The sequence below is a fragment of the Osmerus eperlanus genome, chromosome 13, assembly GCF_963692335.1.
Source record: "Osmerus eperlanus chromosome 13, fOsmEpe2.1, whole genome shotgun sequence".
Lineage (NCBI taxonomy): Eukaryota > Metazoa > Chordata > Actinopteri > Osmeriformes > Osmeridae > Osmerus > Osmerus eperlanus.
Window position 1 is genome coordinate 14,534,047 of NC_085030.1, and position 13,462 is coordinate 14,547,508.

Consider the following 13,462-nt stretch of genomic DNA (forward strand, 5'->3'; position numbering starts at 1 on the left):
TTCGGCATTCATCACTCTCACGTGTCACCTTATTGCTCCCGTATCATGTTATATTGTGGTTATTACAGCTGTTTTACTTCGTAACAAGGGCCAGCAACCAGTGTGGGAAGACGATGATAAGAATGGTTTTCTGTTCAGGGAGTTAGAGGTCGTGGCGAATACAAGTGATTACCAATGGTGATGATATAGCCTATTTGAGCATTGTTAATATTAAAAGATAAAAAATAACGTAGCTTATTTATATAGGCCTCGCCTATGTTGATATTGCAGTAGCCTGGCCTACGCCAAAATATTGTTAAATGTGCATATAGCCTATATATATGAACTGCATTGTTTCATAGGGTATTGCAAATACAATTGAAATTTGCTAGGCTAAAGCAATCAACGCACCGTCCAAATTCGTCATTATAGCCGTTCAGCCAGAAGACAAAATTATTGGTGAAGCATTTGGTTCCGATAACAATTGGGATAGTTAGCCTATAATACCTTGTTTCTATAAGGCGTAACTTTGTTTACGACTACAGTAGGTATAGGCCTAAAGTAGGACCAGGCTACTTGGTGATAATATCTGGATTTGGCAAGGCGTTCCAATACACTTCAGCGCGAGGATATCTGAGAGGCCGCGAGCCCGATGCACATGACAAGCTCGCAGGAAGGAGAGATAGCCCACAGCATAAAAGCAGCTCCCTTAAGACTTGGTGATTGATGATGTCAGGTGTTCCATTTCTAATTAACGGCTAAATTAAGCCAAAGAAAACGTTTCGAATTAGCACTGCTCCGCTTGAGACCATAAAGATCACTGGAAACATGTTTGAGGAGATATCGGTGGACGTTATAAGTAGCTTGCCGCCTTAGAGGGAAAAAAGTGCACTACCCATTCCATCATCGCATTGATCGTTTATTTTATTCCTCATAAACTGTAACTAATCCCCCCCCCCTCCCCCTCCCTATTTTGGGGAAATATAGGAGGTGAAATTATCACTAATAGACAAGGGCCTATTTGTTTTCCTTGAATAAGATGAACTATATTAAAATGTTATTTGGACAATATGCTCTCGAGTAGGCATGGACATGGCTTACATGATGGATGTAACTCTAAACGTCATTGGAATTAACTATTATTATTATCCTACTTATTAAACTATTCTCAGCAACAGGGAAATGGCTAAACATATGTGTTGCATTTCAGTTGTTAATTAAATCGCTCTAAATTGATCAAAGTAAATTCTAGAAATATCCCCTGGCTGATGTTGCCTGCGCCTTGAGCAATCTATTTATTCAAAGGTGTAACCTGCAAGCAACTAAATATACGCGTTGAGGTTTTTTTAACCGATGCTCTCTGGTACTGACTAAATAGATAATGCATTCGATTAAGATAGAGGCTATTTTGTAAATAGTGTGAGTCATAAATAGTGAGTCAAATCATTTTTGCAACACGTCAAGAAAAAACTGTGTTCACACATCATTAATTAGGCTAAGCAATTAAAGAGTGTCACCCGTTATAATAAAATTCAAAAATCAACTAAACAAAACCAAAACAATTATAATGCATTTCAATAATAAGGGCTAAGGGATTTAAATCTAATCTTGTGAAATCCTCACATCCTTATTGGCCTCGAATCCGACCTACACGCACAATGTCTCCACATGCTGCTTTTGGCACAAACATCATCATTCTGTAAGGGTTCGATTGAGCTGTAAAAAATGTTTTATTATTTATTAAATCAACTATTAGCCTAAATATGTATTACTGTGAATCAGTGCTTACGACATTAGCAATAAACGTCGAAACTTCTGATCGCGAGTAGAGATCACCGTGTGTAGTAGTTTAGCCTATGCAATAATAGGCTCAGACCAAATAAAACCATAGAAGTAGGCTTTACTCATTTCGGGCAGTGTGCCAAAATCAATTTTATTATCAACCTTATAGCAGACGATATGGTGAATATTTTTAGTTGCTTAATATTGGCCTACCTGATTTCAAATTAAATATATATTGTGTATTGTATTGTACAAGGTTTTAATTCAGACTGCTGCCGGCGATATTTTCACAGTAGGTTAATAGGCTATTTAAATTTAAATTTTCACTATAATGTGGAGCCTACATAGCCGATAGCTTCGATATAAAATGAAATAATAAGAACCCATATAACATGAATTTAACATGTCACATTTCGTTACATGAAGAAAAGCTAAACAGGAAAATAATACTTCTTGCCAGTAACCTATGCAATCAGTCTGTTCCAAGGTATTTAGTTATAGATAATATATAGACTACTTATGTGTAACTCTTATTTAAGCGATTTAAGACATGACACAAATGTCCTATTAGTAACATTAGTTTGGTAGCCAATTTCATTTTTATCAGAATAAAAACAAACGAATAAAAAGACTCGCCTAGGTTCTGTCGTACATGGTCACAAAAAGAATCCTCATCACACATCGTTCTAGAACCTACCTGCTCCTGGATCGATGTCCAATTTGCGCCTATCCCATTCTGCCATCCATCCTACTAGCTACATGGTATAGCCCGGGCATCGGATGAATTTTAATTCTCATCATTAACAATGTGGGAAAACAAGGATTGTGACAATCCTTATGTGTCCAGTCTCTTCACCTTCGAAAGGCAACACATCGCATTTGGTTTAATTCGTACCATCGTCACATTGGCCATTCATCGACATTATTTTCATGACAGTATTCTATAAGAAACAATCTATAACTTTAACTTAAACTCAAGGCTAGATAGAAATTTTATATTTATTGTAATAACTGTAAACTATTTGATAAAATACAAATCTAATGTTGAACGGCATAAATGCATGAATAAAAGCAATAACAATTATATTTTCATCCGATTATCTGATATCTGAAATAAATACAAATGAAATTATCAACAGTGGCCAGGGTTACTTCTTACATAGGCTACGTTTCTATGCAAATAGGCTACTTTTATTATTATTGATAATAATTGTATGATCGTTTCGTTTTTAAATTATCTTAATTTTGTATACACTTTTGCATGTAACAACTAAAAATAGGTAGCCTAAGAATTGCTGACTATTTTATGAGTATCTGAAGCTTATTATTGTCCATGTTTAACAAATATATTTACTCCTTTAGTCAGTTTGTTTTCATAAATTTACCGTAAAGGTGTGATCCACATTCATTTATTTGTGAACATCAACTCTCCCTTTCCAATGAACAGGGACAGCAAGTGGCCAATAGAAAGAGGAGCGACAGATGCATAAACATCTCGAGCCATCTCCCTCTCCTCAAACGTCGTCAACATTGGAAACTCCTCCTATTCCCGCGTCCAATTAATTATTATGGTCTGGCCCTTTAAGACTCAGCAGCGGGTCAGCAAGTAGTGTAGTGTTTCTCTAATTGAACTTCGCCCAATCAACAATAACTCGTTAGCAGTAACTGCTTTCCTTTTCTTGTTCCTTGAGACAGCTTTTCCTTGCAGGGAATCGCCCCCGGGCAGTCCTGGTATACTTTCTAAAGATCTTCATGGAACTTCACAGAGGAACAGTCGCTCTCTTCAAGGGAATACATTTCGACTGCCTGTGAACTAGCAGACTACGCCCGAAGCATGGTTATTCTGGAGAAAACATTTCAGACAAGCTAAGTTGCAACATTCGGTAAAGGCTTATAGTGCGGGGCTCCAAGGAGAGACGAACAGAAAACACACTCGTGGACGTTTATCCAACCATTTGAATGAAATAATCAACTTTTCCTGCAGTAATTCTCTCGGACTGCGATGACCTCCAGTAAAGACATGAAGGCAGGCTCCGTGTTGCAGTCCAGTGGCGACGAGCGGAGACGGGCTCCCTTAGACCAGCTCCCGCCCCCGGCCAACTCTAACAAGCCCCTGACACCGTTCAGTATCGAGGATATCCTAAATAAACCCTCGGTTAAGAAATCTGTTGCCAGTATCTGTCCTCCGAGGGCTGTGGAAAAAGTGTCCGGCTCTAACACAGTAAGGAACGGCATTACCACTCCCTCCTCACCGTTATGTGCACTGGAAGAACTGGCCAGCAAGACATTTAAAGGTCTGGAAGTGAGCGTTATCCAAGCGGCTGAAGGTAAGAAAGTTTTTCCTTTTACACGGCCATAATATCGATTTTATTTTAAGCCACAATAATTTCCCACTCAAAGTCCATTGATAACAGCTATAAATGTTCAATAACATGTACAAATACGAATTCAGTGGCGACATTGCAGTGTTGGCTTTCTGTGAACTTCAGTCAAACTTTAAAGCAGCAAATCATTGGCAAACAAATCTGATTTGTTATAAAATGTGTGAGAAATTATGTTGACTTGTGTAACCTACTTTATGGCATAAGACCTGAGGTATGCTAATTCCTAGTGTGTCCTGTGAAATGTGATTAGGAAGAGTGTCGGTAGCCTATTGTTTATATTTGCAGTTATAATCAATGCAAAACATGTAGGCCTCTGTATGGCAATGTCAACAATAATTCTGTTTCCTAACTACAAGTTATCCACATTAGTTTAAAAGATAGCCTAATAAACATTATTGATCGTTATAGGCATATGGTTTTCGAAAAACCAACAGCATTTTACATTTGCTCCTTTTTGTGGTAGCCTAAGTCTACTCTGGGTTCATTCGATAGGCCTGTTTCAGACACACTCAAATTTCCAATGCTCACTTGTGGATGCATTCACATATATTTTCTTTGACAGCATGTTAACTATATTCGTGTTTCTTCAAAGGTCGTGAGCATGTAAACGCTTTTGGACAGAGGCAGACTTCCAAAAAGAGAAGAAAGTCCCGGACAGCTTTTACGAACCACCAGATATATGAACTTGAGAAAAGATTTTTGTACCAGAAATACCTGTCACCGGCCGACCGAGACCAGATAGCGCAGCAACTAGGGTTAACCAACGCACAGGTTATTACCTGGTTTCAAAACAGACGGGCCAAGCTCAAGAGAGACTTGGAGGAGATGAAAGCGGACGTGGAGTCACTTAAGAAAATACCTCCGCAAGCTCTTCAGAAGCTCGTGACCATGGATGACATTGACGACCCGCAGGGAAGTTCTGGGGCTATATCACCGAGTATCTCGCCATCATCGCAAGGGCACCGGGCTTTTCCCCAGTCCCCTTCCTCATCCAGAGACCCAACGACAGATGAATTCTCAGAAGAGGACGAAGAAATTGAAGTGGATGATTGACATTAGGCCCGTGTTTTGAGAAAGGGCATTTTTTTCAAACTTTTGCACGGATATTGACAAAGGGAGAATTTTAACTCAATGGAAGGTTTGCTCTTTCCGCTTCTCCATTTTAATTTATTCATAAACTGTAAAGCCTTCAAGAGGTCCGTTTTCAGTTTCACCAAATTATTTGAGGAATGGGCTACGTTTTTCTTCCAGTAGTTTATGAAAAAGGTTTTGCGGTATATGGTACAGGATCAAGACTGCAAACTTTAAGCCTAAAGCCTAATGTAAAAAATGATCACTTGGGAGAAAGTTGTGCAATTATTTTGTGTATAGTTGTTCATCGTCATAATTCTAGCTGCTAAAGCACAATATCTGCCAAATATCCATCTATCCCAGGGTAGCCAGAAGTCCGTAACTAGTCTACATGACGTACCCATGTAACAATTGAGAAATGTAAAAATTGAAAACATAAAAATTGGATATTAAGTTCTCAATTTAGATGTTAAAGCCGAGCCGTGGCTGCATTTATTAAAGAGGTTGTTTTACATATTTCATTACCATGAATGTCAAACAATTGCGATAAAAGAGTATGAGAAAACATTTACATGCTATAAGTTATGTATATAAATTAAACACGAAAACATCACATGCGCTAATTTGATCGCATTCTATTTAATCAACATGTAAATAAAGGGTATATGATATTTCATTTTTTGTTTCCTGCAATTACATTAATGTGTCAAACGTTCATTAGAAGTGCACAGTTTTTTTTTTCTATTAGTGGAGTGCGGTTTTGTGTGTTTTATGGAAAAATATTGGCTTGGTTAACGTCATTCAGGCTGAACCCTTTCAACATTGTCCTATTAGGCCGCTGCTCCGAAGTGCCTTGTGCTCAATTAGCAGCAGTTAAACAAGTTTTTACTCTCTCCCTCTTTCTCTCTCTCTCTAGAATAACAGTTGTCACAAGAAGGTTAAGACTCAGGGCTGGGCTGTGTCAAAAAAGCCTGCTTCCACTCCAGCGCCATATGGTTTATACATTGTCTTTAACACAAGCTAGTCAACATGATTGATTATGTTAACCCGCCTTTGCCGTATATAAACAGTTTTCACTGAAACGACAGCAATAATGGTAGGCTACGCATCTGCCACCCTTTGGATGCGTGTGTTAGAAGAAATCATGAATAGCAATTCGTTAGCATTAGGGTCCTAATGAATAAACCTGAAAAGGAGTCCCTTGAAATAGGAGGGTTGTCGCCTTTCTCTGCCGCTTTCTTGTTGCTTCACTGCGGCCTGCTTGAATATCTTTAGGTTCCTTCCTGGGCTAACACTTGTTACAAGATCGAGAATGGTATACTCGTGGGCACTGGGCAGGGGGAGGACAAGGCGCCAGGGACACAATTGATGTAATCGCGTGGAATCGTTGAGGTTGAAAAGCCAGTAGGACCAAATGTTAAGTGGTGCTATTGTGAAATGGCATCCGTGAAGTTTCTATAGGCCTCCCAGCGTACGCTCGTCCTTTTTTAAAGAAAAGTTAGAACGTGATTATAACCAGGCCTAGAGGCACAATAGCTTAATTCAGGTCAAATGGGAATAATGTAATTGCTTTATTTGGTGGTAAAACCTATGGTAAAAGTTGGTAATACCACTTCAAGTAATCTGGCATAGGCCTATGTTTTTTCATAAATTTTTTATGTAGCCTACATTTTATGCGCAAATGTGGTGCCTTACATGAAAAAAAACATAGTTGCTTTACAATCAGAGCCTAACTAGGCTATATAAACCCAAGAAGGTATACACAAGGGTATATTGCAATACCACACGGTCCAACAGAAATGTATTGGGGTCTAATTTTGATAGCCTAACCGATGAATTATATATCACAATATCAAATGCCACTTTCTTTAGTCTATATTTAAAAAAGGTTTTGTTTGTAGGCCTGCTGTCAAAAACGCAGGTGTGTGTAATTGTTCTGTCTGCATATTTAATTTTGTATTGATAAGTAGCCTACTTACATTTTGGTGCCATGCACCATAAAAAAAACGAATTTTGCATGTAACAACATCGTTGCGTTTACCGAGTATAAACGACAGAATTTCAAGATAAAACATTCGAAGCACGTTAACGTGGCTGCAAAAACAAACACTTTCTTTGGCTCGTGGAAATATGTTGAGGATTGTTAATATTTAAGTAATTTTATATTTTACCGGATGGTGGTGTTGGCCTGCCTCTAAGAGCCAAGTCAAAGTGTCCAAAGGAAAAACGAAATTTGTGGTTATTTTTGGTATAGCGCACATACACGTCCACTGATTAATCTGGTTCCGAAAAAATGAAGATTCTTGTAACTGATGGGTCTTGATTTTAGACCAGATCCTGGGATTTATGCTGCTCAGGAGAATACCAAGTCTGCCACCTAGTGTTGCCTATCTGTTTGCTCATCAATGTGTAAATAAAATCGATGTTTACCAATCAAAAAAACGTTTAGATTAAAGTCCCAATAGGTTTCATTAACAATGCTGTGAAGGTTACCATGTGTCAGCTTGTATGTCCAATAGAGTTATTACACACTATTTGGAGATGGTCAATCCCGATTTAGCATCAGGTCCTTCAGTTTTAAGCTTCAACCATGTTTCTTCCTTCAAACAAAGCCGTACTTATGGCATCTTTACACCCAAGCCTATTATTTAATTAAATAACCCAAAAGTGCATTTTCCACAGATTTATTTTCAAAAATACAAAACAGCAAAATAAGTATGTGTACACAAACACTATTAAAATAGAATATGTATTATACAAAATATATACAGCTGCCGTTGGAGAGGGGAAGTTCTATCTTGTCCTTTTCTCCTTGATATTGTAGTGTAGGACCAGTGGTTGAGCCTAAGGAGAGACTTTGTTTACAAAAGATCTACACAGAAATGGACACAGCTATGATGACATTTGTACACAAGGCTAAATGAGGAAAAAGAGGCCTAAAACTATTTAAAAACAGAAAAGGCAAGATAGAAAAGCAAGAATAAAAAGCAGTAAGCAAACTAGTAAAGACAGTTTATTTATTTGGCACCCTTTTAAAGCTTTTCTTAATGTCTTGAATTATATGTTATTTGTTTTATTGTTCCAGTAAGTGTTAAATGTAAAGTAAAAGAAAAATATGTACTGACTATTAATTTATAACACTACACATTCCTATTTAAACTAAAACTCAAATGTTCTGTATCTGCCTAGCAGATTTGTCTAAATTAACCTTCAAGTGGAAAAAGCTGCTTCAAGTGTTCAGGAATTCAGTATGAAATGTTTTGGCTTCACATGAGAGCGGCCTACCTTGCCAAACCAGTGAGACAGCCACAAACGCTTCATGGTCATGTGATCTGGGAGGGACTCGTTGTTGAACAACATCTGGACCTGGAGAAGAGAAACAGACAATGTGTCAGTCTGGTACCGGAGATGTGGTAATTTTTTGCACTGTATTTCAGATATTATTTTAGCACCATGCCTAAAAGCTGAGGTTATTATTGCAGTGCCTGGTAACTACAGACTGTTGCCCACCAAAATACTGTTAGAACTGAACTCTTTTGATCATTACTTTTCTGCTGTGCTGTATTTTCTATCGGCAGTTTCTCTGTGTTACTATGGATACATGTGACAGAGTGATGGACAGGACCAGTGGTCCTTTCAGAGACAGTGAGTTATGGTCCATCTGACATCTACATACTGAAGTTCACGCAGAGCTACCGTGTGGATATATAATGTACTAGTAAATTACTGGACAGGGAAGGGTAAATCCTGTCTGGATTGCAGGTATCATTGTATAGAGCGTTGAGCGGTTTTATCCCTGTATCACCATACACTGTACTTTAGTCACATCAGTGTGTGTATTTGTGATGTTGGATAGGCGACAATTTACAGTTTACCTGGTGCTTCTCTACATTCAGTCGATGACACAGCACTTTCCGAAGGTGTCTCACCTCCGCACGGACTGAGCAGCGGACAAACTTCTGCTGCAGAGATCAAAACAACCACATTAACCCATTTCAAATTATGTACTTTTGGAACCCTTTTACACTAGGAACCACTGGGGGAAATTGTGGTTCTAATCAAAAAGAATGAGTAATACAAGTTTGTGCTTATTTGTATTTTGTTGGACACTGACAACTGCCAGCAGCCCCAGTTAAAAAATGTGACCTGGGGAGAACTGAACTGCTGGTTGGATAGGATCATTTTTTTGGTATGTCTCATGTAGTGCTCTGCAGAGCTTACTAGTTTACCACGTAGCCCATAATTATAAATATAATTCAAGTAATTGACCGTAAGGAGGACAATTTATTTCCCCCCACTGTCACACTATGACCAAAGCAACCAGGGGTGAGGCTGCGATCGTCCCAAGCGGGTGTGCCAAGTTGCTCGCAGCCGCAAGCAGCGTGCTGGAACTGGGGGAGGACAACACGCTAACCAACGCACACTAAAGTTCTGATCAAACAAAAGCTGAGGTGCTGCTACGTGGCTTTGGGACTAAAAATCTAAAACCTATGTGTGCTTCTGCCTGGTTTACCGGGGAGAAAAAAAGGTAGTTTTGCTTGCCAATGAAATCTATGTGAAATAGGCCTACAGTATATACACACACAGCTAGTTAGCTGAGGAACGAACTAGCTCAAACACACACACACACACAACCACCCACCAAAAAAACACAATGTTAAATGACAACGAGTTATAACTTGTCATATATTGCAAATAGATTTGTTTGCAAAATAACACAGTGAGTCACATGCTTTGAGAACTGAAAGATAGAGTTCTATGTTACCCAACTAGCCAATCAGAAATTTAAGAAAACAAACTTTTAAAATTGGGATTTTATGATTGGTCTGCAAGCGTAAAACAAGACTTCTTATTTGTTCGTTTAGTGGGGGCAGAACAAATCTGAATGGGCCATGGCTTCCCCAGCCCGCCTCCTCCCCAGAAACAGCCCTAAATGCAAGGAACCCTACATCCTTCCCTTCCTGCTCCCTGGATGACCATGACTGTCTGACAAAACCTTGGTGTAGATCCCCCCCTGCTGGCCCACAAAGGCACTGCCGCTGGAGATGCCTGCCTGTCTTCACCCAGAGAATAACTGAACAGGTAGGCTTGCCTCTACGAGAAAAAAAAAGAATTTTGAGAACATATGACTTACCTGAAGGGTAAGTTTTGTCTTATCTTTTCCAGAGAGCGATGAACTGTATTGAGGACAAAAAACAGAAGATTCAGCATTGAAAAGGCAGATGCGTATAGCTCAGTGCTAGAGCATGGGGCTGAGTACAGCAGTAAAAGAGCATTTGACTGCAGATCGAAAAGTCGCAGGTTAAATTCCTTTACATCGCTTCGCATACAAGCATGTCCTCAACAAATGCATATTATTAAATGAGCAGTGATGTTTTGACAGCATTGGGAGAACAAACCTCTGTCTCTCTAAACACAGTGAGACCTGCTCGTCGTATCTGTAGAAGTGGGCTTTAGAGTGGTCAAAGCAGGTGAAAGGGAGACCTGCTGCATCTGGTATCGAGTCTGGAAAGTAAAACAAGGATTTCGTGAGGATTTCCGACTCACCTAACAGGCCTGCATGACAGCGTCTCAATCACATTCAATTGCAGAGTAAAATATAAATGGAGTATGTACTGCATGTGTAAGTGATTTGTTTAATGCAAAGTCATGCATGACACATTTCAATCCTGGATCCACAATTCTATACAAATCTAATGTAATATAATATGAGTAATGAGAGCCAGCCAGCTTACCTTCTCCTGACGGATGGACCGCTCTCTCAATCCCCCGTGACTGATAGAACTCCTTTATTCTTTTATCTTCACCTGGTGAAGAATCATAAAAAATGCTTTGGTACCTTGGTTTGGTCGTTTTTGTCTTTTAAGATGCGCAACTCAACCCCTCCAGCAACACCAATATCATCTCAGCAGTACCAAGGAGAACACAAGCTAAACTCACTCTCTTGCAGACCAGGGACCAGTTTGTAGACGATGTCTTGCATCACTCTGTCCAGTTTGAGGTTGAGTAAAGGCTGCGTTTCATGGATTTTGATATTGCACATCGGACAATACTTGCTGGTTTGGAGGTACTTCACAATGCAGCTTTTACAGACTGAAACAGACACACGAATACAGGGATGGATACAGCTCAGTGGTAGAGCTTAAGATCAAGAGGTTCAAGTTCAAATCCCCCCTTTTGTCGCTTTGGGATGAAATCGTCTGCTAAATGAACACATTATTTTTAGGCTATGCTTTTTTCAAATCATTACGGGGTCTATAAAACTTGGACTACGTCAAACTAAAGCCATAATTGGATGCCGCTTATGACAGCTATCCAACAGTTTATGCTACTGTTTTCGTACTGTTAAATGACAAACTGACCGACTCATACCAACCGATGAATAACAACGCATCACTCTAGTGTGCATGCTGGTTGCCATGAAGGAAATAATGTGACAGCATTAAACTTACAAGTATGCAAACACTCGGTAATAGTTGTGGCATCGATGAAGTATCCGGCACACAGATAGCATACAATATGCTCGTTTAGGTCTTTGATCTTCAACTTGACTTCCTCCTGCAATAAATTCAGATATTCGATTAAAACATTACCCAATGCCTGTAGTACGAGTTCAAAATTGATAGTCTACGGCACGGCCTAAAGTGGGCGTGTCCTGCGACTAAAATAACAAAAAGTGTCTCAATCCTGAGCACCCGCAAATGCTGAACTTGGTCCTGTGCGTCTGCCCAGCTAGTTACGGTTTGAGAAGTCGTGTACATAGTTGTGGCACGCACGGGCACGTCAACGATAACTTATTTATTGCCATCAGCCAATTTGCCACCTGACTTCGATTACCGCGAAAACGCGAAAACGCTTAATAAGTAGCCTAAGCAACAACCCAGAACTTGTTAAAACCGTGCAGAAGCGCCGCACGGGAGACACTAGTCTACAACTGGAAAGAAACCACCTGCGCAATTAGCTAACATTAGCTAGCTGGCAAGCTACACAGCTGTAGAGCTAACGTCTCTTTTCATAATCAAACATCTAATCTAAGCGCAAAAAACTTATTTTTTTCTCAGTATAAACAGTCTTACACGTGGAGTTATACAGCAAAGTAAAATAATACACAGGTAGAGTAACATTGGAGATAAATAGACGGTACATTGTTCGCACGCGGGACCTTACGATGTAGTGAACAACAACACGGGTGGACTCTCCCACTCACGCCTGCGCACACATCGGCTATTACTGCGCTCTCCATCATTTCTCCGATAAGGAGATGAACGGACTGTCGCTGCTGCTTTCCTTAAACACCCGAATCCAGGCAGCCCTAGAACCCTCAAACAATTCCTATAGGCAGCGTCGTATAGAGGAGGTCACAAATAAAAACAACACTTGCCTCATTTCTTAACGGGTCAAGCTTATATACGGACTGAAGTTGATTTCTTAGCCGCATAGCTATCGCCATTGGACCTTGCTCCGCCATCTTTGGAAAATCTGCTTTCTTCCGGGTATCAAAGAGCATGTTCAGCACGACCATAGAGGGCGTGCTCAAAATACAGCGCGCTCATAATTTCAAGACGATGCTCTCCCGGTTGTGTAAACTTGTTCCAGAAAATTCTCACATACATGCTTTATAGTTCAAAGTGCGAGTTTAAATGTTGTCAAATTGCCATACAGTATAATTAAATAACGTTTTATATATTTATTTCAGTCAACGGGTTAATTACCTGAGCGTGTTGTGTAGGAAGTTGAGTTGAGGTTGAAGAACGCGTTGTCATTTTCCTCTTCAAATGAAATCATTAAATTATTTCATTTAAAGTGAAACGATACATCGATCACCCCTGTGTTCGTGTAACATGTTAGTCCTGATTGAGAGCACCGAATAAAATCACCCCAATAGCGTATCTAGTTAAATACCGTAGCTGACCTGTAGATGGCACTACAAGCTTGCAATTCAGTACAGCAAGAGCCAGTTCGAGGAGACGAGAGACGGGGCAATTCTGTGTGAAACAGGGTAAATTGAGCTCAGTAATTTGGAGGATGTTTATAAGGACATACAGCTACATATCTCCGCTGTATTTTGAGCTGTTTTACTGAGAATATTTTACGATATTTAATTTAATTTTAAATCAATTTCCTATTCAACATGTATCTAGTTCTAGTAGAATTAAAACTGAAGCGTTTTCATGTAGTGTATGAATAGCTTATACCTTAAATAAAATTAACACTACTGCTCTGCATTTCCTGAATGTAATGTAATG

At 39.5% G+C, this 13,462-nt stretch overlaps 2 protein-coding genes across 5 annotated transcripts; one reads left to right on the plus strand and one right to left on the minus strand.

Annotated features, from left to right (window-relative positions):
- Window positions 1-3,253: 3,253 nt before the first annotated feature.
- Window positions 3,254-5,871, plus strand: lbx2 (ladybird homeobox 2). Its single transcript, XM_062476392.1, has 2 exons — window positions 3,254-4,088; window positions 4,738-5,871. The coding sequence occupies exons 1-2, from the start codon at window positions 3,764-3,766 to the stop codon at window positions 5,196-5,198; spliced, it is 786 nt and encodes a 261-aa protein (XP_062332376.1). The 5' UTR covers window positions 3,254-3,763; the 3' UTR covers window positions 5,199-5,871.
- A 2,013-nt stretch (window positions 5,872-7,884) lies between these two features.
- pcgf1 (polycomb group ring finger 1) lies at window positions 7,885-13,064 on the minus strand. Of its 4 annotated transcripts, none has more exons than XM_062476971.1 (9): window positions 12,929-13,064; window positions 11,669-11,774; window positions 11,157-11,309; window positions 10,952-11,023; window positions 10,616-10,721; window positions 10,351-10,393; window positions 9,092-9,178; window positions 8,502-8,582; window positions 7,885-8,060 (listed from the first exon to the last, which is right to left on the minus strand). In XM_062476971.1, exons 1-9 carry the CDS (start codon window positions 12,977-12,979, stop codon window positions 8,010-8,012), a joined length of 750 nt encoding a protein of 249 aa, XP_062332955.1. In that variant the 5' UTR covers window positions 12,980-13,064; the 3' UTR covers window positions 7,885-8,009. The 4 variants fall into 4 exon arrangements, with proteins under 4 accessions (XP_062332955.1, XP_062332952.1, XP_062332953.1 ...); XM_062476968.1 differs by lacking the exon at window positions 12,929-13,064 and adding an exon at window positions 12,598-12,754; XM_062476969.1 differs by lacking the exon at window positions 12,929-13,064 and adding an exon at window positions 12,361-12,477.
- Window positions 13,065-13,462: the final 398 nt, after the last annotated feature.